The 25,687-nt window shown below is 42.1% G+C and overlaps 1 protein-coding gene across 1 annotated transcript in view; it reads left to right on the forward strand.

Moving 5' to 3' along the window:
- Nucleotides 1-25,687, forward strand: part of CFAP221 (cilia and flagella associated protein 221) — an 86,534-nt gene that overhangs the window by 20,655 nt on the left and 40,192 nt on the right. The window contains exons 7-8 of the mRNA XM_029224619.1: nucleotides 20,525-20,628; nucleotides 21,626-21,684. Coding sequence (XP_029080452.1) covers nucleotides 20,525-20,628; nucleotides 21,626-21,684 — 163 coding nt within the window. The remainder of the gene's footprint in view (nucleotides 1-20,524; nucleotides 20,629-21,625; nucleotides 21,685-25,687) is intronic.

Raw genomic sequence — 25,687 nt, forward strand, 5'->3', positions numbered from 1 at the left:
GGACGGCGGAGCTCAGACAAGACTTCCTAGAGGAGAGTGCACCTGCCCTGAGCTTTTGAAGCGCGACTAGACATCAGGCAGTGGAAGGGAGCAGGAGGGAAGAAGGGTGTTTCAGGCAGTGTGGAGGCTTGGGCACAGGCAGAGGTGTGGATGGAATGGCACCTGTGGACTGCTCTGGGGCGTTCGTGAGCCTGGACCTGGGTTATCAGCGCTGTGGCAGGGAAAGGGCTGAGCGAGAAGGGCCTCAGAGGCTTTGCTGGCAAAGGTGGATTTCACTGAGGCCACCACTGAACAAGGGAAGCAGAGAAATGCACGGTCGTGTGTACCTTGTAGAAACTGCACTCTGGGGACTTCCCTGGTGGTCCAGCGGCTAAGGCTCGGTGCTCCCAATGAGGGGCCCAGGTTTGATCCCTGGTCAGGGAACTAGATCCCGCGAGCATGCCGCAGCTGAGTCCACGTGCCGCAGCTAAGACCAGTGCAGCCAAATAAATATTTTTTAAAAAGAAACCGCTTCTCTTTGAAATTTGGGGCATATTATATTGCATGTGATTGTCAGACTTTTAAGAGTTTGACTTTTCAAAGCTTACATTCACGTCATATTTGTGTGGGCTTATGTGACTATGGTAAAACTGTTTTGTACCTTTCTTTAAAATTTGCTTATAAGAGGTAAAAATACTACAACGATCATCAGAAGTATAATAATTTCACTGGTGTCTTTGAGCTAATGGATTGTATCTGAAAGCTATGTGAAAGCCAGGCATTGAATAGAAGAGATTGTGAATTGAAACCGTGTTTTTATTTATTTACTTATTTATTTACTTATTTATTTATTATACAGCGGGTTCTTATTAGTTATCTATTTTATACGTGTTAGTGTATATATGTCCATCCCAATCTCCCAATTCGTTCCACCCCCACCCCCTGCCCACTTTCCCCCCTTGGTGCCCATACGTTTGTTGTCTACATCTGAAACAGTGTTTTTAATTAATTATAAATATTGCTGACATATTGTTTATTTTAAAATTTGGATTTTTTTTTTTTTTTTTCGGTACGCGGGCCTCTCACTGTTGTGGCCTCTCCCGTTGCGGAGCACAGGCTCTGGACGCACAGGCTCAGCGGCCATGGCTCACGGGCCCAGCCGCTCCGCGGCATGTGGGATCTTCCCGGACCGGGGCACGAACTTGTGTCCCCTGCATCGGCAGGCAGACTCTCAACCACTGCGCCACCAGGGAAGCCCAAAATTTGGATTTTTTCATACTCTTTACCTACCTCAGTTATCAGTGAGTTTCAGAAGGGGGCTTTGAAGTATAATCTTATGTTCTACTTGATACTGTAGCAATTTCTATATATAGTATAACAACTCTATTAAATAAACACATCATGTACTTAGCACTGCTGTGGAGAGGGGCCTGGGACACCTCAAAAGCAGGCACTGATTGCAAGTATTTAAATGTAGTAGTGGGGCCTTAGGTTCCTTAGAAGCAGAAACAAGGATTCATTGCACCTGACTTACTAAGGCATAACCCATAAAGGAGTGCAGGACAGGGATGGGGGTGCCCAGCCCCTCAGCCAAGGGCACTTCTCTGGAGAAGGTCAAGGGGAGAGTCCTCAGTGCCAGCCCTCCCAGAGCCGGGCGATGGGTCCACCAGCTGGCCAAGGGGAGGGCACGCAGCATCACCACAAATCCACAGCAGGCGGACAGGCCCTCGATTCACACACTCGCCTGTCCACCCTCCGTCCGGCTTCATCGGGCTCTGGAATTGTCCTTCTCTGGAGTGATGGTGTGGATTTGTGCGAGGTTGAGCGGATGTGAGCTGCTGCCTGGCAGAGGGGACGGTCTTCCGGTGGACGGTGTCATGATGGAGAGTGTGGGGTGACTACGTGACGGTCCATCTCTGGGCTGCCTTCCCTCCCTGGGGCAGAGGGGCGTTTGAATGTGACCATGCACTGTTCAAAGGTTATTTATTGTTTTAGCTGGTATAACACTTGGGTAGTTGCTGCGTTATTTATGTAGATTTTTCTTTTTTACATTACATGGCAATGTACACTATTCTGATACATACAGTACATAAAATAAGATTCTTTAGAACAGTTATGCACAAGACATGCAATACTGGATTTATACATTAGGTCCCAGGATGTGATTAATTGGAGGAAAAAAACGTTGGACTAGGCATTTTGACTACAGCAACCAGAAGTTATATAACACAGAGCAGACACACATCTGGTTTGAAGGGCAGATGCTAAATATTATCTGTGAGAAAACACTCCTCCCACAAGGGCGGGTTGGCTGCAGCCACTGCTGGGTGCATAAGAAGCGGCGATGCCTCGTCTGTGACCTCCAGTCTCACTGTGGTCCCAAGGTCCCAAGCGTGCCACTCGCCTGGGAGCCCATCAGCCCTCACCCTCGAGGCTGCATTGCAGTCCGGCTCCTGCTGTTTCTCTGCCTCAGGCCCGCAGCCCCCAGTCCCACGCACACACGAATACCCCCGCTCTGCTCTGTCACTTCTTCAGGGGCTGCTGGTGAGGCCCGGCTGCGGGACCAGGAACGACACACCTGCAGGTGCTGCGTCTCTGTGCTTGTCCCAGCTGCTCGGCAGCTTCTGCGCCCAACCTCACCCACTGTCATCCCCACCCCCCCCCACCCAGAGGACCAGCACGCCCTCCAGCAGCACCGCCAACCTGTCACTGTGTCTTATGAGGTGGGCATCTGGCTGCTGGCAGCTGTACCTCTGGCTCCTTCGCCCATCTCATCCCCTCAACCTCAGTCTTTCCCTTTGTAGCTCCCTGTGGGGAGTAAAGCCCAGGATGGTTCTCTGAGGAATTTTTAGATTGTTGGGGAGAGTGGGGAGCGTCCCACCAATCCTCCTGTCTAGTCTGGTGCAGACAGTTTATCCCTCAGCCTGCCACCCATCCATCCGTTCTGAATTTGTGGCTCTGATCTCATTAAACTGCTGACCTGCTTCATTTGGTCCACATGGTTGGGGCCCACATGATTTATTTTTTGTAAACATTTCAGGCTTGTGGTTGCCAAAGGGGAAAGGTGGGGGGGGGTGGACTGGGAGTTTGGGATTAGCAGATGCAAACTATTATGTATAGAATGGGTAAACAATAAGGTCCTACTGTAGGGCACAGGGAACTATATCCAATGGGTAAACAATAAGGTCCTACTGTAGGGCACAGGGAACTATATCCAATCTCCTGGGATAAACCATCATGGAAAAGAGTATGCAAAAGAATGTATACATATGTATAACTGAGTCACTTTGCTTACAGCAGAAGTTAACAACATTGTAAATCAACTAGACTCCAATAAAATAAATTTTAAAAATTTCAGTTAGTTGCCAACATTTAGAAATCAGAAGATTGCACATGAAAATTTAGATTTCCACTCTTCGTTAAAAGAAAAAAAAAAGAGGAAGATCCAGCAGTACTAGGCACACATTCCTGCATGACCACAATCAGTTCCTCAGGGACGAACTGGAAGCTGCCCCGTCAGAGGGCAGTACCTTTGCCAGGCTGCCACAGTCCCCACCACTCCCTGTTACCTCACACGTAGCCCTCTCCTCTCACTGTTACCTGCCTGGCCTGTGAGGACCCTCAATAAAGAAACTAAAAAGGAGACGAGGCAGTGCAGTGTCTAGATTCCAATCCAGGCTCTGCTTCGTGATGGCTATACGACCCTAAAAGTGACCCCAAAAATTAGGGGTTTTTTTTCAAGTTTTTCTCACAAAATGTTGAATCCCAGACTTTTGACTCCTGGAGAAAGCCATCAAAAGGCTGAAAAACTGAAATTTGGGAAAGTAATACTGACCTTATTAGAGCCTAGCTTGAAAATTGTAATACTGGATACTGCTTTTCTCCCTTTGATTTATTTATTTATTTATTTATTATTTTTGGCTGCGTTGGGTCTTCTCACTCAAAATTCTTAGAGACTGCAATTTCAGAACCAAAAGTATTTGAAAATACGCTGCTTTGCTTTAAAAATTCATTTATTATTCCACTGCCGAGTGATTTTTTGTCCTTATAATTGCTGGTGGGTGAGCGGCAGGGACTTGGAGCTGTAGCCGGGCGCCCAGCCGGCAGGACAGGTCATTCATCTCCAGCCTGGTGTGTGTGTGTGTTTTTTTTTTGTTTTTTGTTTTTTTGCGGTACGCGGGCCTCTCACAGTTGTGGCCTCTCCCGCCGCGGAGCACAGGCTCCAGACGTGCAGGCTCAGCGGCCGTGGCTCACGGGCCCAGCCGCTCCGCAGCATGCGGGATCCTCCCGGACTAGGGCACGAACCCGCGTCCCCCGCATCGGCAGGCGGACTCTCAACCATTGCGCCACCAGGGAAGCCCCAGCCGAGTGTGTTTTTAATACCTTCAGTGTGGGCTTGCTTCTCCCTTGTCTCCTAAAAGAGGAAAAGACCGTCAGTAGTTCTTAGTGTATCCTCTTATCTTCTCCCAATAAGTGCTATATTTTTCTCAACTAAAAAGGAAATCGATCTGCAGGAGGCTTTTCAAGCCTTTTCAAGGCCTTTTTGGTGATGGTTGTATAACAGTGTGAATGCACCTAATTCCACTAAAGTGTACCTTAGAAAATGAGTGAAATGGTAAATTTTATGTTATGTACATTTTACCACATTTTTTTAAAAGGTGTTTAACCAGTATGAATAGGGTACATACTGTCTCTGCAGACGACATGTCATCTGGTCACCTCTAACTTTTCCAGAATTCAGTTACCTTCCACCCCCCAGAGAAATACCGTAACTTCCTTTACCAAGTATGCAAAGGGGAAGGGACCTCATTTAATTCCCACTCTTCCCTAGTGATTTCAGCAGAACTCCACCTTTTCCTAAACTACTGGCGTGTGGGAGAGGGTGAGGTTTTACCACTAGGAAGAACTAAGTAGGGTTGGGGAAGGAATTGAAGTAAGGGCAAGAAAGGAGCTTGAAGGCCAGGCCAGCAAGAGAAAAAACATCCAACCTCCCTGACACTTAGATTCTTTATCGGTCTTTGCCTCTAACACTGGTCTAAGCCTAGTCTAAAATGAGTGTGGCGTTTAATTCTATAAGGGAAAAAGAATAATTAGACGCCTGTTCCCTGAACGTTTCTTTATGTGAATTTGTGCTTGTCTTTATTTGACTATATCATTAGGATCATGGGTCCACTGTGCTTCTGGTTTCAGGCCCCAATCCCAGTGAAGTTAATTATGTCTTTGAAAACAAGATAAGCAGCCTATGAAAGTTCACAAGAACATAAATCATCTGAGATAAAAGAGCATACTTTGAAATTTGAAACATAATTTACTCTCCACTCTTTGTATCTTTTCAAATTGTGGCCCATTCGTTTGGGGGTTTGGGGGTCTGGCTTATCTGGCAACTAATCATTATGTCTGATTTCTTTCTGTTTTTGTTGGTCATATTCTGAATACAGCAATGTACATCTCAAGCTTAAAGGAAAATAACTGGCCAGGCCCCTTTCTCTCTACATGCATGCCAGGACTTGAGGGGAGGTGGGTAACATCTGAGAAAAGGTCTTGGGACTTTATAAGCCTTTGTTGCTGATGGGCTAATTAAAGGACACGTCTTTCAAAAAGCTCAAGAAATAAAGCACAGAGGGATCAGGGTTTTTTGTTTGTTTTGAATTTTATTCTATTTATATTTTTATACAGCGTATTCTTATTAGTTATCCATTTTTTACATATTAGTATATATATGCCAATCCCAATCTCCCAATTCATCACACCACCACCCCTCCCCCTGCCACTTTCCCCCCTTGGTGTCCATACGTTTGTTCTGTACATCTGTATCTGAATTTCTGCCCTGCAAACTGGTTCATCTGTACCATTTTTCTAGATTCCACATATATGAATTAATATACGATATTTGTTTTTCTCTTTCTGACTTACTTCACTCTGTATGACAGTCTCTAGATCCATCCACATCTCTACAAATGACTCAATTTTGTTCCTTTTTATGGCTGAGTAATATTCCATTGTATATATGTACCACATCTTCTTTATCCATTCTTCTGTCGATGGGCATTTAGGTTGCTTCCATGACCTGGCTATTTAAACAGTACTGCAGTGAACATTGGGGTGCATGTGTCTTTTTGAATTATGGTTTTCTCTGGGTATATGCCCAGTAGTGGGATTGCTGGGTCATATGGTAATTCTATTTTTAGTTTTTTAAGGAAGCTCTATACTGTTCTCCATAGTGGCTGAATCAATTTACATTTCTACCAACAGTGCAAGAGGGTTCCCTTTTCTTCACACCCTCTCTAGCATTTATTGTTTGTAGATTTTCTGATGGTGCCCATTCTAACTGGTGTAAGGTGATACCTCACTGTAGTTTTGATTGCGTGTCTCTAATAATTAGTGATGTTGGGCAGCTTTTCATGTGCTTCTTGGCCATCTGTATGTCTTCTTGGAAGAAATGTCTATTTAGATCTTCTGCCCATTTTTCGATTGGGTTGTTTGTTTTTTTAATATTGAGCTGCAACAGCTGTTTATATATTTTGGAGATTAATCCTTTGTCCATTGATTCGTTTGCAAATATTTTCTCCCATTCTGAGGGTTGTCTTTTCATCTTGTTTGTAGTTTCCTTTGCTTTGAAAAAGCTTTTGTTTCATTAGGTCCTATTTGTTATTTTTGTTTTTATTTCCATTACTCTAGGAGGTGGATCAAAAAAGATCTTGCTGTGATTTATGTCAAAGAGTGTTCTTCCTATGTTTTCCTCTAAGAGTTTTATAGTGTCCGGTCTTACATTTAGGTCTCTAATCCATTTTGAGTTTATTTTTGTGTATGGTGTTAGGGAGTGTTCTAATTTCTTTCTTTTATATGTAGCTGTCCGGTTTTCCCAGCATCACTTATTGAAGAGACTGTCTTTTCTCCGTTGTATATCCTTGCCTCCTTTGTCATAGATTAGTTGACCATAGGGTGTGGGTTTATCTCTGGGCTTTCTATCCTGTTCCATTGATCTATATTTCTGTTTTTGTGCCAGTACCATATTGTCTTGATTACTGTTGCTTTGTAGTATAGTCTGAAGTCAGGGAGCCTGATTCCTCCAGCTCCATGTTTTTCCCTCAAGACCGCTTTGGCTCTTCGGGGTCTGTTGTGTCTCCAAACAAATTTTAAGATTTTTTTCTTCTAGTTCTGTAAAAAAATGCCATTGGTAATTTGATAGGGATTGTATTGAATCTGTAGATTGCTTTGGGTAGTATAGTCATTTTCACAATATTGATTCTTCCAATCCAAGAACATGCTATATCTCTCCATCTGTTGGTATCATCTTTAATTTCTTTCATCAGTGTCTTATAGTTTTCTGCATACAGGTCTTTTGTCTCCATAGGTAGGTTTATTCCTAGGTATTTTATTCTTTTTGTTGCGATGGTAAATGGGAGTGTTTCCTTAATTTCTCTTTCAGATTTTTCATCATTAGTGTATAGGAATGCAAGAGATTTCTGTGCATTAATTTTGTATCCTGCAACTTTACCAAATTCATTGATTAGCTCTAGTAGTTTTCTGATGGCAATTTTAGAATTCTGTATGTATAGTATCATGTCATCTGCAAACACTGATAGTTTTACTTCTTCTTTTCCAATTTGTATTCCTTTATTTCTTTTTCTTCTCTGATTGCTGTGGCTAGGACTTCCAAAACTATGTTGAATAAGAGTGGTGAGAGTGGACATCCTTGTCTTATTCCTGATCTTAGAGGAAATGCTTTCAGTTTTTCAACATTGAGAATGATGTTTGCTGTGGGTTTGTTGTATATGGCCTTTATTATGTTGAGGTAGGTTTCCTCTATGCCCACTTTCTGGAGAGTTTTTATCATAAATGGGTGTTGAATTTTGCCAAAAACTTTTCTGCATCTATTGAGATGATCATATGGTTTTTCCTCTTCAATTTGCTAATACGGTGTATCACATTGATTGATTTGTGTATGTTGAAGAATCCTTGCATCCCTGGGATAAATCCCACTTGATCATAGTGTATGATCCTTTTGATGGGCTGTTGGATTCTGTTTGCTAGTATTTTGTTGAGGATTTTTGCATCTATATTCATCAGTGATATTGGTTTGTAATTTTTTTTTTTTTGTAGTATCTTTGTCTGGTTTTGGGATCAGTGTGATGGTGGCCTCATAGAATGAGTTTGGGAGTGTTCCTTCCTCTGCAATTTTTTGGAAGACTTTGAGAAGGGTGGGTGTTATCTGTTCTCTAAATGTTTGATAGAATTCACCTGTGAAGCCATCTGGTCCTGGACTTTTGTTTGTTGGAAGATTTTTAGTCACAGTTTCGATTTTGTTACTTGTGATTGGTCTGTACATATTTTCTATTTCTTCCTGGCTCAGTCTCAGAAAGTTATACCTTTCTAAGAATTTGTCCATTTCTTCCAGGTGTCCATTTTATTGGCATTGCATTGCTTGTAGTAGTCTCTTACGATGTTTTGTATTTATGCAGTGTCTATTGTAACTCCTTTTTCATTTCTAGTTTCATTGATTTGAGTCCTCTCCCTCTTTTTCTTGAAGAGTCTGGCTAATGGTTTATCAATTTTGTTTATCTTCTTAAAGAACCAGCTCTTAGTTTTTTTGATCTTTGCTATTGTTTTCTTTGTTTCTATTTCATTTATTTCTGCTCTGATCTTTATGACTTCTTTCCTTCTACTAACTTTGGGTTTTGTTTGTTCTTCCTTCTCTAGTTCCTTTAGGTGTAAGGTTAGGTTGTTTATTTGAGATGTTTGTTCTTTCTTGAGGTAGGATTGTATTGCTATAAACTTCTCTCTTAGAACTGCTTTCGCTACATCCCATAGGTTTCGGATCGTCGTGTTTTCATTGTCATTTGTCTCTAGGTATTTTTTCATTTCCTCTTTGATTTCTTCAGTGATCTCTTGGTCATTTAGTAATGTATTGTTTAGCCTCATGTGTTTGTGTTTTTTTATGTTTTGTTCCCTGTAATTGATTTCTAATCTCATAGCGTTGTGGTCGGAAAAGTTGCTTGATATAATTTCAGTTTTCTTAAATTTACTGAGGCTTGATCTGTTCCCCAAGATGTGATCTATCCTGGTGAGTGTTTCATGCGCACTTGAGAAGAAAGTGTAATCTGTGGTTTTTGGATGGAATGTCCTATAAATATCAATTAAATCTATCTGGTCTATTGTGTCATTTAAAGCTTGTGTTTCCTTCTTAATTTTCTGTTTGGATGATCTGTCCATTGGTGTAAGTGAGGTATTAAAGTCCCCACTATTATTGTGTTACTGTTGATTTCCTCTTTTATAGCTATTAGCAGTTGCCTTATGTATTAAGGTGCTTCTATGTTGGGTGCATATATATTTACAATTGTTGTATCTTCTTTTTGGATCGATCCCTTGATCATTATGTAGTGCCCTTCCTTGTCTCTGGCAACATTATTCATTTTGAAGTCTATTTTATCTAATACGAGTATTGCTACTCCAGCTTTCTTTTGATTTCCATTTGCATGGAATATCTTTTTCCATCCCCTCACTTTCAGTCTGTGTGTGTCCCTAGGTCTGAAGTGGGTCCCTTGTAGACAGCATATATATGGGTCTTTTTTTGTATCCATTTAGCGAGCCTGTGTCTTTTGGTTGGAGCATTTAATACATTCACGTTTAAGGTAATTATTGATATGTATGTTTCTATTACCATTTTCTTGATTGTTTTGGGTTTGTTTTTGTAGGTCCTTTTCTTCTCTTGTGTTTCCCACTTAGAGAAGTTCCTTTAGCATTTGTTGTAGAGCTGGTTTGGTGGTGCTGAGTTCTCTTAGCTTTTGCTTGTCTGTAAAGCTTTTTATTTCTCCATAGAATCTGAATGAGATCCTTGCCAGGTAGAGTAATCTTGATTGTATGTTCTTCCCTTTCATCACTTTAAATATGTCATGCCACTCCCTTCTGACTTGTAGAGTTTCTGCTGAGAAATCAGCTGTTAACCTTATGGGAGTTCCCTTGTATGTTATTTGGTTATTTGTCTTTTTTCCCTTGCTGCTTTCAATAATTTTTCTTTGTCTTTAATTTTTTCCAGTTTGATTACTATGTGTCTTGTTGTGTTTCTCCTTGGGTTTATCCTGTATGGGACTCTCTGAGCTTCCTGAACTTTGGTGGCTATTTCCTTTCCCATGTTAGGGAAGTTTTTGACTATAATCTCTTCAAATATTTTCTGAGGTCCTTTCTCTCTTTCTTCTCCTTCTGGGACCCCTATAATGTGAATGTTGTTGCATTTAATGTTGTCCCAGAGGTCTCTTAGGCTGTCTTCATTTCTTTTCATTCTTTGTTCTTTATTCTGTTCTGCAACAGTGAATTCCACCATTCTGTCTTCCAGGTCACTTATCCTTTCTTCTGCCTCAGTTATTCTGCTATTGATTCCTTCTAGTGTAGTTTTCATTTCAGTTATTGTATTGTTCATCTCTGTTTGTTTGTTCTTTAATTCTTCTAGGTCTTTGTTATACATTTCTTGCATCTTCTCGATCTTTGCCTCCATTCTTTTTCCAGAGTCCTGGATCATCTTCACTATCATTATTCTTCATTCTTTTTCTGGAAGGTTGCCTATTTCCACTTCATTTAGTTGTTTTCTGAGGTTTTATCTTGTTCCTTCATCTGGTGCAAGGTTGCCTATCTCCACTTCATTTAGTTGTTTTTCTGGGGTTTTTATCTTGTTCCTTCATCTGGTACATCTGCCTTTTCATCTTGTCTGTCTTTCTGTGAATGTGGTTTTTGTTCCACAGGCTGCAGGATTGTAGTTCTTCTTGCTTCTGCTGTCTGCCCTCTAGTGGACGAAGCTATCTAAGAGGCTTGTGCAAGTTTCTTGATGGGAGGGACTGGTGGTGGGTAGAGCTGGCTGTTGCTCTGGTGGGCAGAGCTCAGTAAAACTTTAATCCACTTGTCTGCTGATGGGTGGGGCTGGGTTCCCTCCCTGTTGGTTGTTTGGCCTGAGGGGACCCAACACTGGAGCCTACCTGGGCTCTTTGGTGGGGCTAATGGTGGACTCTGGGAGGGCTCACGCCAAGGAATACTTTCCAGAACTTCTGCTGCCAGTGTCCTTGTCCCCACAGCGAGCCACAGCCACTCCCCACCTCTGCAGGAGACCCTCCAACACTAGCAGGTAGGTCTGGTTCAGTCTCCCCTGGTGTCACTGCTCCTTCCCCTGGGTCCCGATCCACACACTACTTTGTGTGTGCCCTCCAAGAGTGGAGTCTCTGTTTCCCCCAGTCCTGTCGAAGTCCTGCAATCAGATCCCGCTAGCCTTCAAAGTCTGATTCTCTAGGAATTCCTCCTCCCGTTGCCGGACCCCCAGGTTGGGAAGCCTGACGTGGGGCTCAGAACCTTCACTCCAGTGGGTGGACTTCTGTGGTATAAGTGTTCTCCAGTCTGTGAGTCACCCACCCAGCAGTAATGGGATTTGATTTTATTGTGATTGCACCCCTTCTATCATCCCATTGTGGCTTCTCCTTTGTCTTTGGATGTGGGGTATCTTTTTAGGTGAGTTCCAGTGTCTTCCTGTCAATGACTATTCAGCAGTTAGTTGTGATTCTGGTGCTCTCGCAAGAGGGAGTGAGAGTACGTCCTCCTACTCCTTCATCTTGAACCAATCCTTAATAGAGTTTTAAATCGAGGGATCGGTTTTAAAGAGAAAGTCAATAGGGAAGAAGACGGCAGTGCTAACAGTGAGATGTTCTTAGCTCTTGGTTGCTATTAGAGACCGAGGAGAGAGGTATAGTATCGCAGTTAAGGGTCCTGGGGTCCTGGCTTTAATTTCCACCTCATCTCTTATTAACTGTGTGTCCTTGGATGGCCCCACAGATCAGTTTATTTGTCCATGAAATGGGCATAGTAATAGTACTCACCTCACAGGGTTGTTAAGAGGGTTAGCTGAGGGGCAAGCACAGTGTGACTGGGACGTATGAAGGGCTACTACCAAAAAGAGAAAAAAGACTTTAAAAATTGCCAAATTATTATTCCAACCAGAAATGGGGTAAGGTAATCATTCACTAAAGGAGAAATGAGATGAGAAAGAGAGAATGCTGTTTGGGTCCGTTTTTTCCTTACTGCTGTGTAACAAAACACCCTACAAGTAGTGGCTTAGAGTAACAGCAGTTGTTTGTTTTGCTCCTGGATCTACTATTTGAATATGGCCTGATGTAGAAGGCTGCTTTGCTTCTTGCAGAGTTAGCTGGGGGCTCAGACATCCACTTCCTGAGATGGTCCACTCACACGCTGGCCATTTTCTGGGCTCAGCTGGGTGGAGGGCGGGAGCCTCAGTTCTCTCCACATGGGCCTCTCCACAGGCTGCTTGGGCTTCCTGAGGGCATGGCAACGAGGTGAGTATCCAGGAGGAGTGAGAGATAGCAGTTTCCCAGGCGTGGCCTTTAGAAAGCAGTATGGCATCATTCCACTGCATTCTAGTAGCTGAGTGGCCAGAGAGCCCAGATTCCAGCGAAGGAAACCTCTCAATAGAAGAAATGTTGAAGAGTTCATAGACTTTTTTGTTTTGTTTGTTTGTTTTTTAATATTTATTTATTTATTTATTTGGCTGTGCTGGGTCTTAGTTGCCACGTGTGGGCTCTTAGTTGTGGCATGCAGGATCTAGTTCCCTGACCAGGGATTGAACCCGGGTCCCCTGCATTGAGAGCACAGACTCTTTTTTTTTTTTTTTTTTTTAAACATCTTTATTGGGGTATAATTGCTTTACAATGGTGTGTTAGTTTCTGCTTTATAACAAAGTGAATCAGTTATACATATACATATGTTCCCATATGTCTTCCCTCTTGCGTCTCCCTCCCTCCCACTCTCCCTATCCCACCCCTCCAGGCTGTCACAAAGCACCGAGCTAATATCCCTGTGCCTTGCGGCTGCTTCCCCCTAGCTATCTACCTTACTACGTTTGTTAGTGTTTATATGTCCATGACTCTCTCTCGCCCTGTCAAAGCTCACCCTTCCCCCTCCCCATATCCTCAAGTCCGTTCTCCAGTAGGTCTGCGTCTTTATTCCTGTCTTACCCCTAGGTTCTTCATGACATTTTTTTTCCCCCTTAAATTCCATATATATGTGTTAGCATACGGTATTTGTCTTTTTCTTTCTGACTTACTTCACTCTGTATGACAGACTCTAGGTCTATCCATCTCATTACAAATAGCTCAATTTCATTTCTTTTTAAGGCTGAGTAATATTCCATTGTATATATGTGCCACATCTTCTTTATCCATTCATCCGATGATGGGCGCTTAGGTTGTTTCCATCTCCGGGCTATTGTAAATAGAGCTGCAATGAACATTTTGGTACATGACTCTTTTTGAATTTTGGTTTTCTCAGGGTATATGCCCAGTAGTGGGATTGCTGGGTCATATGGTAATTCTATTTGTAGTTTTTTAAGGAACCTCCATACTGTTCTCCATAGTGGCTGAACCAATTCACATTCCCACCAGCAGTGCAAGAGTGTCCCCTTTTCTCCACACCCTCTCCAGCATTTATTGTTTCTAGATTTTTTGATGATGGCCATTCTGACTGGTGTGAGATGATATCTCATTGTAGTTTTGATTTGCATTTCTCTAATGATTAATGATGTTGAGCATTCTTTCATGTGTTTGTTGGCAGTCTGTATATCTTCTTTGGAGAAATGTCTATTTAGGTCTTCTGCCCATTTTTGGATTGGGTTGTTTGTTTTTTTGTTATTGAGCTGCATGAGCTGCTTGTAAATTTTGGAGATGAATCCTTTGTCATTTGCTTCATTTGCAAATATTTTCTCCCATTCTGAGGGTTGTCTTTTGGTCTTGATTATGGTTTCCTTTGCTGTGCAAAAGCTTTGAAGTTTCATTAGGTCCCATTTGTTTATTTTTGTTTTTATTTCCATTACTCTAGGAGGTGGGTCAGAAAGGATCTTGCTGTGATTTATGTCATAGAGTGTTCTGCCTATGTTTTCCTCTAAGAGTTTGATAGTTTCTGGCCTTACATTTAGGTCTTTAATCCATTTTGAGCTTATTTTTGTGTATGGTGTTAGGGAGTGACCTAATCTCATACTTTTACATGTACCTGTCCAGTTTTCCCAGCACCATTTATTGAAGAGGCTGTCCTTTCTCCACTGTACATTCCTGCCACCTTTATCAAAGATAAGGTGTCCATATGTGCGTGGGTTTATCTCTGGGCTTTCTATACTGTTCCATTGATCTATCTTTCTGTTTTTGTGCCAGTACCATACTGTCTTGATTACTGTAGCTTTGTAGTATAGTCTGAAGTCAGGGAGCCTGATTCCTCCAGCTCCTTTTCTCGTTCTCAAGATTGCTTTGGCTATTCGGGGTCTTTTGTGTTTCCATACAAATTGCGAAATTTTTTGTTCTAGTTCTGTGAAAAATGCCAGTGGTAGTTTGATAGGGATTGCGTTGAATCTGTAGATTGCTTTGGGTAGTAGAGTCATTTTCACAATGTTGATTCTTCCCATCCAAGAACATGGTATATCTCTCCATCTATTTGTATCATCTTTAATTTCTTTCATCAGTGTCTTATAATTTTCTGCATACAGGTCTTTCGTCTCCTTAGGTAGGTTTATTCCTAGATATTTTATTCTTTTTGTTGCAATGGTAAATGGGAGGGTTTTCTTGATTTCACTTTCAGATTTTTCATCATTAGTATATAGGAATGCCAGAGATTTCTGTGCATTAACTTTGTATCCTGCTACTTTACCAAATTCATTGATTAGCTCTAGTAGTTTTCTGGTAGCATCTTTAGGATTCTCTATGTATAGTATCATGTCATCTGCAAACAGTGACAGCTTTACTTCTTCTTTTCCGATTTGGATTCCTTTTATTTCCTTTTCTTCTCTGATTGCTGTGGCTAAAACTTCCAAAACTATGTTGAATAAGAGTGGTGAGAGTGGGCAACCTTGTCTTGTTCCTGATCTTAGTGGAAATGCTTTCAGTTTTTCACCATTGAGGATGATGTTTGCTGTGGGCTTGTCATATATGGCCTTTATTATGTTGAGGAAAGTTCCCTCTATGCCTACTTTCTGGAGAGTTTTTATCATAAATGGGTGTTGAATTTTGTCAAAAGCTTTCTCTGCATCTACTGAGATGATCATATGGTTTTTCTCCTTCAATTTGTTAATATGGTGTATCACGTTGATTGATTTACGTATATTGAAGAATCCTTGCATTCCTGGAATAAACCCCACTTGATCATGGTGTATGATCCTTTTAATGTGCTGTTGGATTCTGTTTGCTAGTATTTTGTTGAGGATTTTTGCATCTATGTTCATCAGTGATATTGGCCTGTAGTTTTCTTTCTTTGTGACATCCTTGTCTGGTTTTGGTATCAAGGTGATGGTGGCCTCGTAGAAGGAATTTGGGAGTGTTCCTCCCTCTGCTATATTTTGGAAGAGTTTGAGAAGGATAGGTGTTAGCTCTTCTCTAAATGTTTGATAGAATTCACCTGTGAAGCCATCTGGTCCTGGGCTTTTGTTTGTTGGAAGATTTTTAATCACAGTTTCAATTTCAGTGCTTGTGATTGGTCTGTTCATATTTTCTATTTCTTCCTGATTCAGTCTTGGCAGGTTGGAGAGCACAGACTCTTAAACGCTGGACCACCAGGGAAGTCCCAATAGATGTGTTTTTAAACTGCCATAATATGTAGTTCCAAAGCTTGCTCAGATTTGATTTTCCCATGAGTCTTCTGTACATTTGGTAGGGAATGGATGTCACACAAACATCATTGCTGTCCACATCTTCTGATCTATAAGTGGTTCCTGTATCAGTGAGTAGTTGACAAAGGAGAAGTCCTGCTAAATTGACATGTTATAGTCTACGTTGTAGTTTAAATTATACATATGTCTCTGTGGGAAGGCTTCCCTTTTTCTTGATGGTGTTTCTCTCAAAGTTTTGTACATGTGTAATAGCTAATGATTAATTTATTGTGCTGTCTGAATCCAGCATCTTGTAATAGTTAGCATTTGTCATGCTTATTGTTATCGAACCAAGCTTGGATCTGCTCACCCATGTGCAGCAAAGCCAATCTACAGACACCAGGTCATGGTGAAGGAAAGTGCAGCATTTATTGCAGGTGCCAAGCAAGGAGTCCAGGCAGCTAGTGCTTAAAAGGGCCAAACTCCTTGGAAGCTTTCAGGGAAAGTTTTTTTAAAGACAGAGTGAGGGAGGGGGGTTGTGGGGTGTGTGATCAGCTCGTGGGCATTCTGCTTGGCTGGTGGTGAGGTGATTTTGAGTCAGCGTCATCAACCTTCCAGTTCCAGTGGGTCTGGGGTCTATGTGCTTGTGGGCAGTGTGCAGTTAACCTCTCCCACCTGGCGGGGGTTTCAGTATCTGCAAAACAGCTCAAAGGACATGGCTTAGAATATTCTCTACAGCCCTTGAGGAGGAACTAAAGATCCTTGAGATTGTATAATGGCTAAACTATTATTGTTTTGTCTTGCTTGACGGTTTTCCTTCCTTTCTGCATTTTCTCACTTCTCTTATTAAATTTACTCTTTGGAACTCAGGGAAGGTCTAGGAGGCTACAGGTTTTCTACAGCAAAGAAGCAGGTAGAGGACGTGAGTGGGGGGGTGTCTGTTCCGGGAAGGCCCCATGGTGTCCTGCTCACTTACATTATCAGTTATTACCATAATTCTCCAAAAGGGAGTCCAGCGCTATTGATGGCAAGATGGTTCACTCATTCCACTCTCTAAACATTGAGACTTTTTAACTAGGGAGGAAATTTGGTTTTATGTTATATACAAGAAGTTCACAAGATGATTCATTCTCTCAGAAAAACCTTGATTACTCCTGAGACAAACACAATGTTAGATTTTAGGGTAAATGATAAAATAAGATCAGAGTAAAGTAAAAACAAATGTTATATAATTTACTAGAAATTACTGTGGTGTCTGGCCCTCTACTTGCATTTATTTAGAGAAGGGACAAGAAAGAAACTTGAGTTTATGTTATTTTATAATATTTACTTTCTGTGAGGCAAATTTATACTCTTTTCTTCTAATAGGCACAGAGTTTGTACATGATCATAATATATAAGTCTAGTATTTAAAAGGTGTGGGTTGGATTTTACTAAAAATAGGGAATAATTCTTTTAAAATACTTAATATATTTTTATACATAGCCTTAGCATGTTTGGTTAAATGTTTAAATACTAAAGTAGCAGGGGACTTCCCTGGTGGTCCAATGGTTAAGACTCTGCACTTCCACTGCAGGGGGCGCAGGTTCGATCCCTGGTTGGAGAAGTTCCGCATGCCTCGCAGTGCGGCCAAAAAAAAAACCACATAAAGTATCAGGGATAAAAGTTGTCATTACCTCCAAAAGGACTAACTTCTATCTGCTTTACTATTTTAATTGACTGCTTTCTATAAGTTATGGAAGAACTCTTAATTCAGGCTCCTATTTGCATCTGAAGATTAATAGGCATAAGATATGTATATTTATTCACGTTTCTTCACTGCAGATCAGTTTTAATTTTATTTAGCAGTGGGGATTTAGTTGATAATTTTTAAGTTCCCCCAGAATTTAGCGGTATTCTGTTTCTTGACATATGGAAAACTTCTAAAAATACTAAACTTCATATTTGCCAAAATTGCTCTTGACCCAAATTAATCTAGACTGTCCTTGATTTATGATGAAGTGAAGCCAGCCACACTAATTTGACATCCGTAATGTGAACAGCAGCAATGAAAGCAAAGGTCAGTGCTTCCACTGAATTTGCATTCCTTGCACTGCTGTGTCTCTTTCTGAATCAGGCCCTTGGAATTTTGCGCCCTTAAGGAACTGTTTATTTTTCCAACTGGTTAATGCATCAGGACCTTGGCTTCATGTAATCATCATTAAACACATACTCTGACACTTTTTCTTTGGGAATTATCAGAGCTCTGAAATTAGCTACAGATTAGGCATACATAAAAAGCCCTAGCAGTTTTTGTTTGTTTGTTTGAGTTCAGGAAAATGCAAACGTTCAGCTTCTAGCAGGAGAACCCTGAGCAGCTGCTGGGGCAGCTCTGAGCAGACCCCTGGGGGTACCAACTGGAGGGCCACGTACCCCAGGTGGCCTGGGGGTCACTGGCCTGATCTTCAGGGACCAGGTTTGGGCAGTTTCATGCTTCACGTTGACCATTACCCAAAGCTGCTTACATCTTGAGAGGCATGTGTAATTTGTAATGTTAGTTTTATCTACCCAGTGCTGTAAAGGACCTGATGCTCAGTGGGGCCTGAGTGTCTGTTAGGTTGAATTGCCTTGAAAATGTAACGACTTTTATGTACCCTGTATTTCAGAATTAGAAAGCATCTCAGAGTGTTAAGATGGATGAACTGATACTTCTAGTAGAGCCTGATTTAGGACAGAATCTATGAGTTTGGTAAGACAAAACAAAACAAACAAACAAACAAAACTATGAAGTATTCATCTCACTGTTGGCTGAAGTGATTACTCTGTATAATGACCCTTATCTAGAATTTATATCAATGGATGTAATTGACAAAATGAATATCTAGAATTTCCAAATTAATAAGAGAACAGAACAACAACCCAATAGAAAAATGGGCAAAGAATATGCACAGGCAGTTCATAGGAGAGGGAACCCAAATGGGTACCCATGAGCAGAAGCTCAACCTCAAAGAAATGAAAATGAAAATAAAATGAGATACCATTTCACCCCCATCAGGTTGGAAGAAGTTAAAATGTCTGAGAATGCTGTGCTGGTAATCAGATGCTGCTTGTGGAAGGATAAATTGGTCCAAGTGCTTTGGAGGGTGTTTCGGCCGTATGTAGTAAAGCTGATATTTTCACTTTACTGCTAACCAGTAATTCCGTTTCTTGGTTATAGCTAGAGCAGCTCTGGTCCAGATGCATAAGGAGTCCCACCCAAGGACTGTCCCCACCACATTGCAGTAGCGAAACGGTGCAAACAACCTAAACGCTTTCAGCACGAGAGTAGAGAAACAAGGATGATGTCGTCATGCAATGGACTACTCGTCACTGGTGAAAACGAACCAACAGAACTTCATGGGTCAACCTCAAAAGCATAGTGCTGGGCAAAACCAGCACGTTTTAGAACCATATTGTTGAAAACAAATAGTAAATATTATACATTTTATGGGTACATACGTATGTGGTGATAGTATAAAAATCTGTGGGATTGATGGTGCATCCAGGTGAGGTCACCCCCGGGAAGGCAGGAAGGATCAGAGGCCCCGGGACAGGGGGACAGGGAGCTTCAGCTGTTCCGCAGTGTTTTCTTTCTTTACGAATATGACATTGATTTACCCAAAGCAGAAGATTTGATAGAGGTTGGTAGTGGATAAAGGGATCTTTATTTATTCTTCTCAATATTTTTCTTTATATTTGGAATATTTCAGAAATGTTTAAAAGATAAGGAGTTTAAAGCCAAATAAAAATGCTCTTGGCATCGTTTTTCAAACCATGTTTGCACTATACTGTATCCCCCAAAGTCCTACTCACAAAGGGTGATTTCGCTTTGCTCCAACAAATCCTCGTTGGGCTCCTCTGTGCGGGACTCGGGGGCTTGGCTGAGGCTGTGCAGGGGAAGCCAGTCGACCCGGCTGTGCCTTCAAAGAAGCTTGGAGCTCCCAGGCAGACGGGCGCTGGCCGCTGAGGGAGTGGGCCCCGATGTGAAAGCCCACAGCCAGCTCGGCGGCAGCACGAGAGCTGCCCAAACCCCCTGCGATCGATCTCGCTCTCCCGGAGTCGGAGCCGGGCGCGAGGGGCAGAGCGGTCGCGTGCGGGCGCTTTGGGCGTGCGGAAGGGAGCACGCAGACCCGGAGAGGGAGAAGCTGCCGGACGGGCCGGGGTGACCTGCCCCAGCCGCGCTCGGGATGCCACCGAACGCCTGGAGGGCTCTGTTCTCCTGCAAACGCGTCCCGCACACTTGGGCCGCCGGCGCGCCCCGTAGAAGGAGGGGCCGTCAGGGGAAGCGCAGGGCTCTCTAAGGAGAGCGGGTGGCCTTGTTCCCGTGAGAGCATTTCTCTCCAGCTCCTCTGCTGGTTTGCAGCTTCTAACCGAATAGCCTCTAGCATATTTCGGCCAACGAAAGCCACCGTGTGGTTTCTTCAACACGGGCCAGTTCCAGGCTCTGCAGGGGCCACGGCTTCCCAGGCTGTCCATGACGCCTGCTTCTGCAGCGTCCCCAGGGTTCCCTCGGGGCCCGTTGTGTGGCAGAGACGCCCTTTCCCTGTGACTGAGCACCCGTAGGTTAAAGCTGTCCGACTCGACAGGTGGCCGACAGAGCTGTTGTCGGGACAGTGGACCTGCACTGAATCCTGGTTCTGCCGCAAACCAGCTGTGTCCCCTTGGACAGGACAGAAACCTGCGCTGCGCCTTGGTTTCCTCTTCTGTCAGTGGAGAAATCATCTTACCACCTGACAGGATTAGCCTAGTTTACTATCAGCTAGCCGTCACCCGGGAATTACTGTATGAGTGTTGGCTGTCCTCATGGTTGTGATTGTTTATTACATAACCTGAGTTTCTTTTCCTTGATACCAAAAGATCTAGTTATAAAGAAAAATAATATTTTCCATTTTTCTTTTCTTTTCGCAGCAAAAGCTATGTGATTCCTTTGCAATGCAGTTGTCCTGTAGATTTCGAGTTTCATGTTGCTTTGGTTCAGTCTCATCAAGCCTTTACTGTTGAGCCAACATCAGGTAAGGAGAATTAATTCTCAAGTTGCCAGAGTTCTCAGATCGAAGATGATTTGCAAAGTAGCTCTCAAGTTATGGAAAAGAATAAGGCACATTTGAATATGTTATTTTCAAATGTGTAAGAGTAACAGACTTTACATGTCTGACATAATGTGAATTGGAACCGGAAATTTGGGAGTAAAAACAGTTTGGGATAATTTGTGTCATGCAGATAATTTATAATAATGCCCAGGTAAATTTCTCCCAGAGTCAAAACTTGAAATCAGAAGTTAATCCATTCTAATTCTAGTTTTGACTCTTGGTACATCCTTGGTTTTGTAGTCATCTTTAATTCATGTTCAAATAAAATGGGAATATTATTTCTTTCCAAGCCTTCAGAATCTTAGTGAAGGGTCTAAGGAATTTGTCTCACAGGTGGCGTAGACCATCTGTCTTTGCACGCCCCAAAGGATATAGATCCCAAAGATGCTCAGGACCTCTGAGAGTGAAATCTCCACCTGAACTGATTTCTGCTTCCCAGTTTCTGTCTCTTGACGTTTAGGTTTCAGATTTAAATATCTGCCCACTGTGATCTGCTGTGAATACTAAAATCGTTTTGTTTTTATTTTGTATTTTTTTCTTATTTTTTGAGGTATAGTTGACACATAAAATTGTTATCTTTTTAAAGTGTACAATGTGATGATTTGACATATGTACACATTGTGAAAGGATTCCTTCACTGAGTTAATTAATTAATATATCCATCACATCACATAGTTACTTTTTTTTTTTTTTTTTGGTGAAACATTTAAGTTCTACTCTACTCTTAGCAAATTTCAATTATACAGTACGATGTTACCAACTATAGTCACCATGTTTTACATTAGGCCCTCAGACCTTATTCATCCTGCAGTTGGAAGTCTACACCCTTTTACCAACCTCTCCTTTTTCCCTCACCCCTCAGCCCCTGGAAATCACTTTTCTACTCTCTGTTTCTAAGAATTGGGCTTTTTTCTTTTAGGTATGCATATAAGCGATACCATGCAGTCTTCGTCTCTGTCTGGCTTATTTTACTCAGCATAATGCCCTCCAGGTTCGTACATATTGTCGTAAATAGCGGGGTTTCCTTCTTTTTTAAGGCTGAATAATATTCCATTGTATATATGTACCACATCTTCTTTTCCATTCAACTGTTGATGGACACAGATTGTTTCCATACCTTGGATATTGTGAATAATGGTGCAATGAACATAGGAGTACAGCTGTCTCTTCAAAATAATGATTTCATTTCCTTTGCATATATACCCAGATGTAGGATTGCTGGACCATATGGTAGTGCTATTTTTTTTTAACGTTTTGAGGAACCTCCATACTGTTCTCTGTAGTGGATGTGCCAGCTCGTATTTCCAACAGTGCACAGGGCTCCCTTTTCTCCACACCCTCACCAGGATTTGTTATCTCTTCTTTTCGATAATAGCCATTCTAATAGGTGTGAGGTGATATCTCATTATGTTTTTTATTTGCATTTCCCTAATGATTAGTGTTGTTGAACACGTACCTGTTGGCCATTTGTATATCTTCTTTGGAAAAATGTTTATTCAGGTCCTTTGCTCATGGAAAAAAATTGGGTTATTTGGGTTTTTCTGCTACTGAGTTATATGAGATCCTTGTATATCTGGGGTATTAATGCCTTACTGGATATGTAGTTTGCAAATATTTCCTTCCATTCCATAGGTTGCCTTTTCATTTTGTTGATGGTTTCCTTTACTGTGCAGAAGCTTTTGAATTCGATGTAGTCTCACTTGTTTATTTTTGCTTTTGTTGCTTTTGCTTTTGGTGTCAAATCCCCAAAATCATTGCCAAGACCAGTGTCAGGGAGCTTTTTTCTGTGTTTTGTTCTAGGAGTCTTATGGTCAAGTCTTACATTCAAGTCTTTAATCCACTTTGAAATCATGTTTTTTAATGTTTTAAATTTTTATTGAAATATAGTTGATTTACAATGTTGTGTTAGGGTAGGGTGTACAGCAAAGTGATTCAGTTATACATTCATATATATATTCTTTTTTAGATTATTTTCCCTTATAGGTTATTACAAACTATTGAGTAGAGTTCCCTGTGCTATACAGTAGGTCCTTGTTGGTTGTCTGTTTTATATATAGTAGTGTGTACATGTCAATCCCAAACTCCTAAGTAATCTGCTTCCCACATTCGCTTTTGTATGTGGTATAAGATAGTGGTTCAGTTTTGTTCTCTTACATGTAGCTGTTAAGTTTTCCCAACACTATTTATTGAAGAGACTGTCCTTTCCCCTGTGTATGTTCTGGGATCCTTTGTTGCCAGTTAATTGACCACGTATGCGTGGGTTTATTCCTGGGCTCTCTATTCTTTTCCATGAATCTATTTATCTATTTTTATGTCAATATCATTCTATTTTGATTACTATAGCTTTGTGATAGGATTTGAAATCACAAAGCATGATGCTTTAGCTCCGTTCTATCCCAAGATTGTTTTAGCTACTCTGAGTCTTTTGTGATTCCATACAAATTTTAGAATTGTTTGTTCTATTTCTATGAAAAGTACCGTTAGAGGTCTGATAAGGTTGCATTGAATTTGTATATCTCTTTGGATAGCATGGACATTTTAACAATATTAATTCTTCCAATCCATGAACATGGAATATCTTTCCATTTATTTGTGTCTTCTTCAATTTCTTTCATCAGTGTCTTATAGTGTACAGGTCTTTCACTTCCTTGGTTAAATTTATGCCTCATCACAAGAAGAAATTTTTCTTTTCTTTTTATTGTATCTATTTGAGATAATAAACATTAATTAAACCTGTTGTGGTCATCGTTTCACAAATATGTAAATCAAACCATCATGCTGTGTACCTTAAACTTATACAGAAATGTATGTCAATTATTTCTCAATAAAACTGGAAAAAATTTATTCCTAGGTATTTTATTCTTTGTGTTGCTATTGTAAATGGGATTGTTTTTTGGGGTTTTGTTTTTAATTTTTATTTTATTTTTGGCTGTGTCGGGTCTTCACTGCTGTGCGCGGGCTTTCTCTAGTTGCGGCGAGCGGGGGCTACTCTTCATTGCAGTGTGTGGGCGTCTCATTGCGGTGGCTTCTCTTGTTGCGGAGCACGGGCGCAAAGGCTAGCGGGCTTCAGCAATTGTGGCTCGCGGGCTCAGTAGTTGTGGCTCGTGGGCTCCAGAACGCAGGCTCAGTAGTTGTGGCTCACGGGCCCAGCTGCTCTGCGGCATGTGGGATCCTCCCAGACCAGGGATCAAACCGGTGTTCCCCGCATTGGCAGGCGGATTCTTAACCACTGTGCCACCAGCGAAGTCCCCAGTGGGATTGTTTTCTTAATTTCACTTTCTGATGGTTTGTTGTTGGTGTATAGAAACACAAGTGATTTTTCTATATTGATTTGTATCCTGCAACTTTACTGACTTTTTAAATTAATTCTAGCAGGTGTTTTTGGCGGAGTCTTTAGGGTTTTCTGTAGTTTTCTGAAGCACCGTGCCTGGGATCTGGGAAGATAAAAGAGCTCTGGGGCCTGGTGTCTGCCTTAGGGGCTTGCAGTCTAGTTGGGCGACTGGTAAACATAGCAGGGTGACAGCTGGGGTGGCACCCGGGGATCGCAGGGTGATGGAGTATCGGGGGTGGAGGCTCCTGGGGGTGGTGCTGTAACACATAGACTGACGCAGGCTTTGAAGTTTTATTTATGGAGCTGGGAACACCTGTAACGAGCAGGCACTTGCTTTTGTGAGACTTAGTAGGGGGGGCAGACGGCAGAGAGGTGGTTTCAGGGGTGGGAATCAGCAGCTGAAAGAAGACTTGGAGGAAGGGCTTTCCAGGCCGGGGAACGGCGATGCCAAGGCCCTGGGGTGCAGGAGCCCGTGTCTGGGGATTGGAGCAGAGGCCGCTCTCCTCTTCACCTGAGCCTGATGTCCCCGGCGCTCAGACAGCTCCTTGTGCTTCACTTGCCTCCCCAAGGCCTGCTCTGTACTCATGCCATGACTTTATCTTTACTTGCTTATTTCTTTTTGTTTGCTATCCCGACTAGCATGTAAACTCTGGGAACTCCGGGACTTTGCTTTGTTTATTGCTGTATCTTAAATGCCTAAAAGAGTGCCTGGCACCCAGCAGTGCTCAGTGAATGCTTGGATGGCTGAAGGAAAGGGCTGTGCGGTTGGCACAGAGAGAAAGGCAGAGGGTGGACCACGATTCAGAGGCCATGGATGGGAAGGGGGGTGCCAGGCATTTATGAGGGGGTACAAGGCCTCTGCAGGGGCCATAGGAAGGCCCGATGCACCGGACAGAGGGAACCACCTAGAAAGCAAACCAGAGAGCCTTCAGTGGAAGTCAGAAACATTAGCCCCTCTCACACTTAGGGCATGGATCCTCCCTCCCTCCCTGCCTTTTATTTTCCTTTCCATGTTTTTTGAACACTTACTGGGTTCCAAGCCTGCTGGCACCAGAAATACAAAGGAGAAATAAATATCGTGTGATATCTGACTTTGGAGAGAACAGTCATCCATCTTGAAGATTTGAAAGGAGAGAATCAAATTACACAAAAATATAGGGAACTGAATAATTTGGACATGAGCTTTTATGTGTGTTCCTTGCTTTTCCTTGTGGCTTACAGCATGAACACTGACATGTGGGAATTAGCTTAAAGATTATGGCTCTGGGAATTCACTTCTGAGTCAGTAACGCTGATTGGTAGGTATATGTTTATATAACTGTCACAATCGAGTTATTATTATAAAGAATTAAGGTAGTAGTTGGATAAATAAGATCAGTGTAAACAATGCAGCAGTTGATTCACGTGTATTTAATGAAAAGACTATATAAAGGTAATAGAAACACTGATGCTTCTCACGGGGAGAATGTATTTGTGTGTGTGGTGCGTGTGGTGTGGTGTGTGTGTATATGGTGTGTGTGTGTGTGTGTATGTTGTGTGTGTGTGGTGTGGGGGTTGTGTGTATGTGTATGGTGTGTGTGTGTGTATGGTGGGATGTGTGTATGGTGTGGTGTGTGTGTGTGTGTGTGGTGTGTGTGTATGGTGTGTGTG

Source organism: Monodon monoceros, unplaced genomic scaffold, assembly GCF_005190385.1.
Source record: "Monodon monoceros isolate NGI ecotype Baffin Bay Population unplaced genomic scaffold, NGI_Narwhal_1 Super_Scaffold_16, whole genome shotgun sequence".
NCBI lineage: Eukaryota > Metazoa > Chordata > Mammalia > Artiodactyla > Monodontidae > Monodon > Monodon monoceros.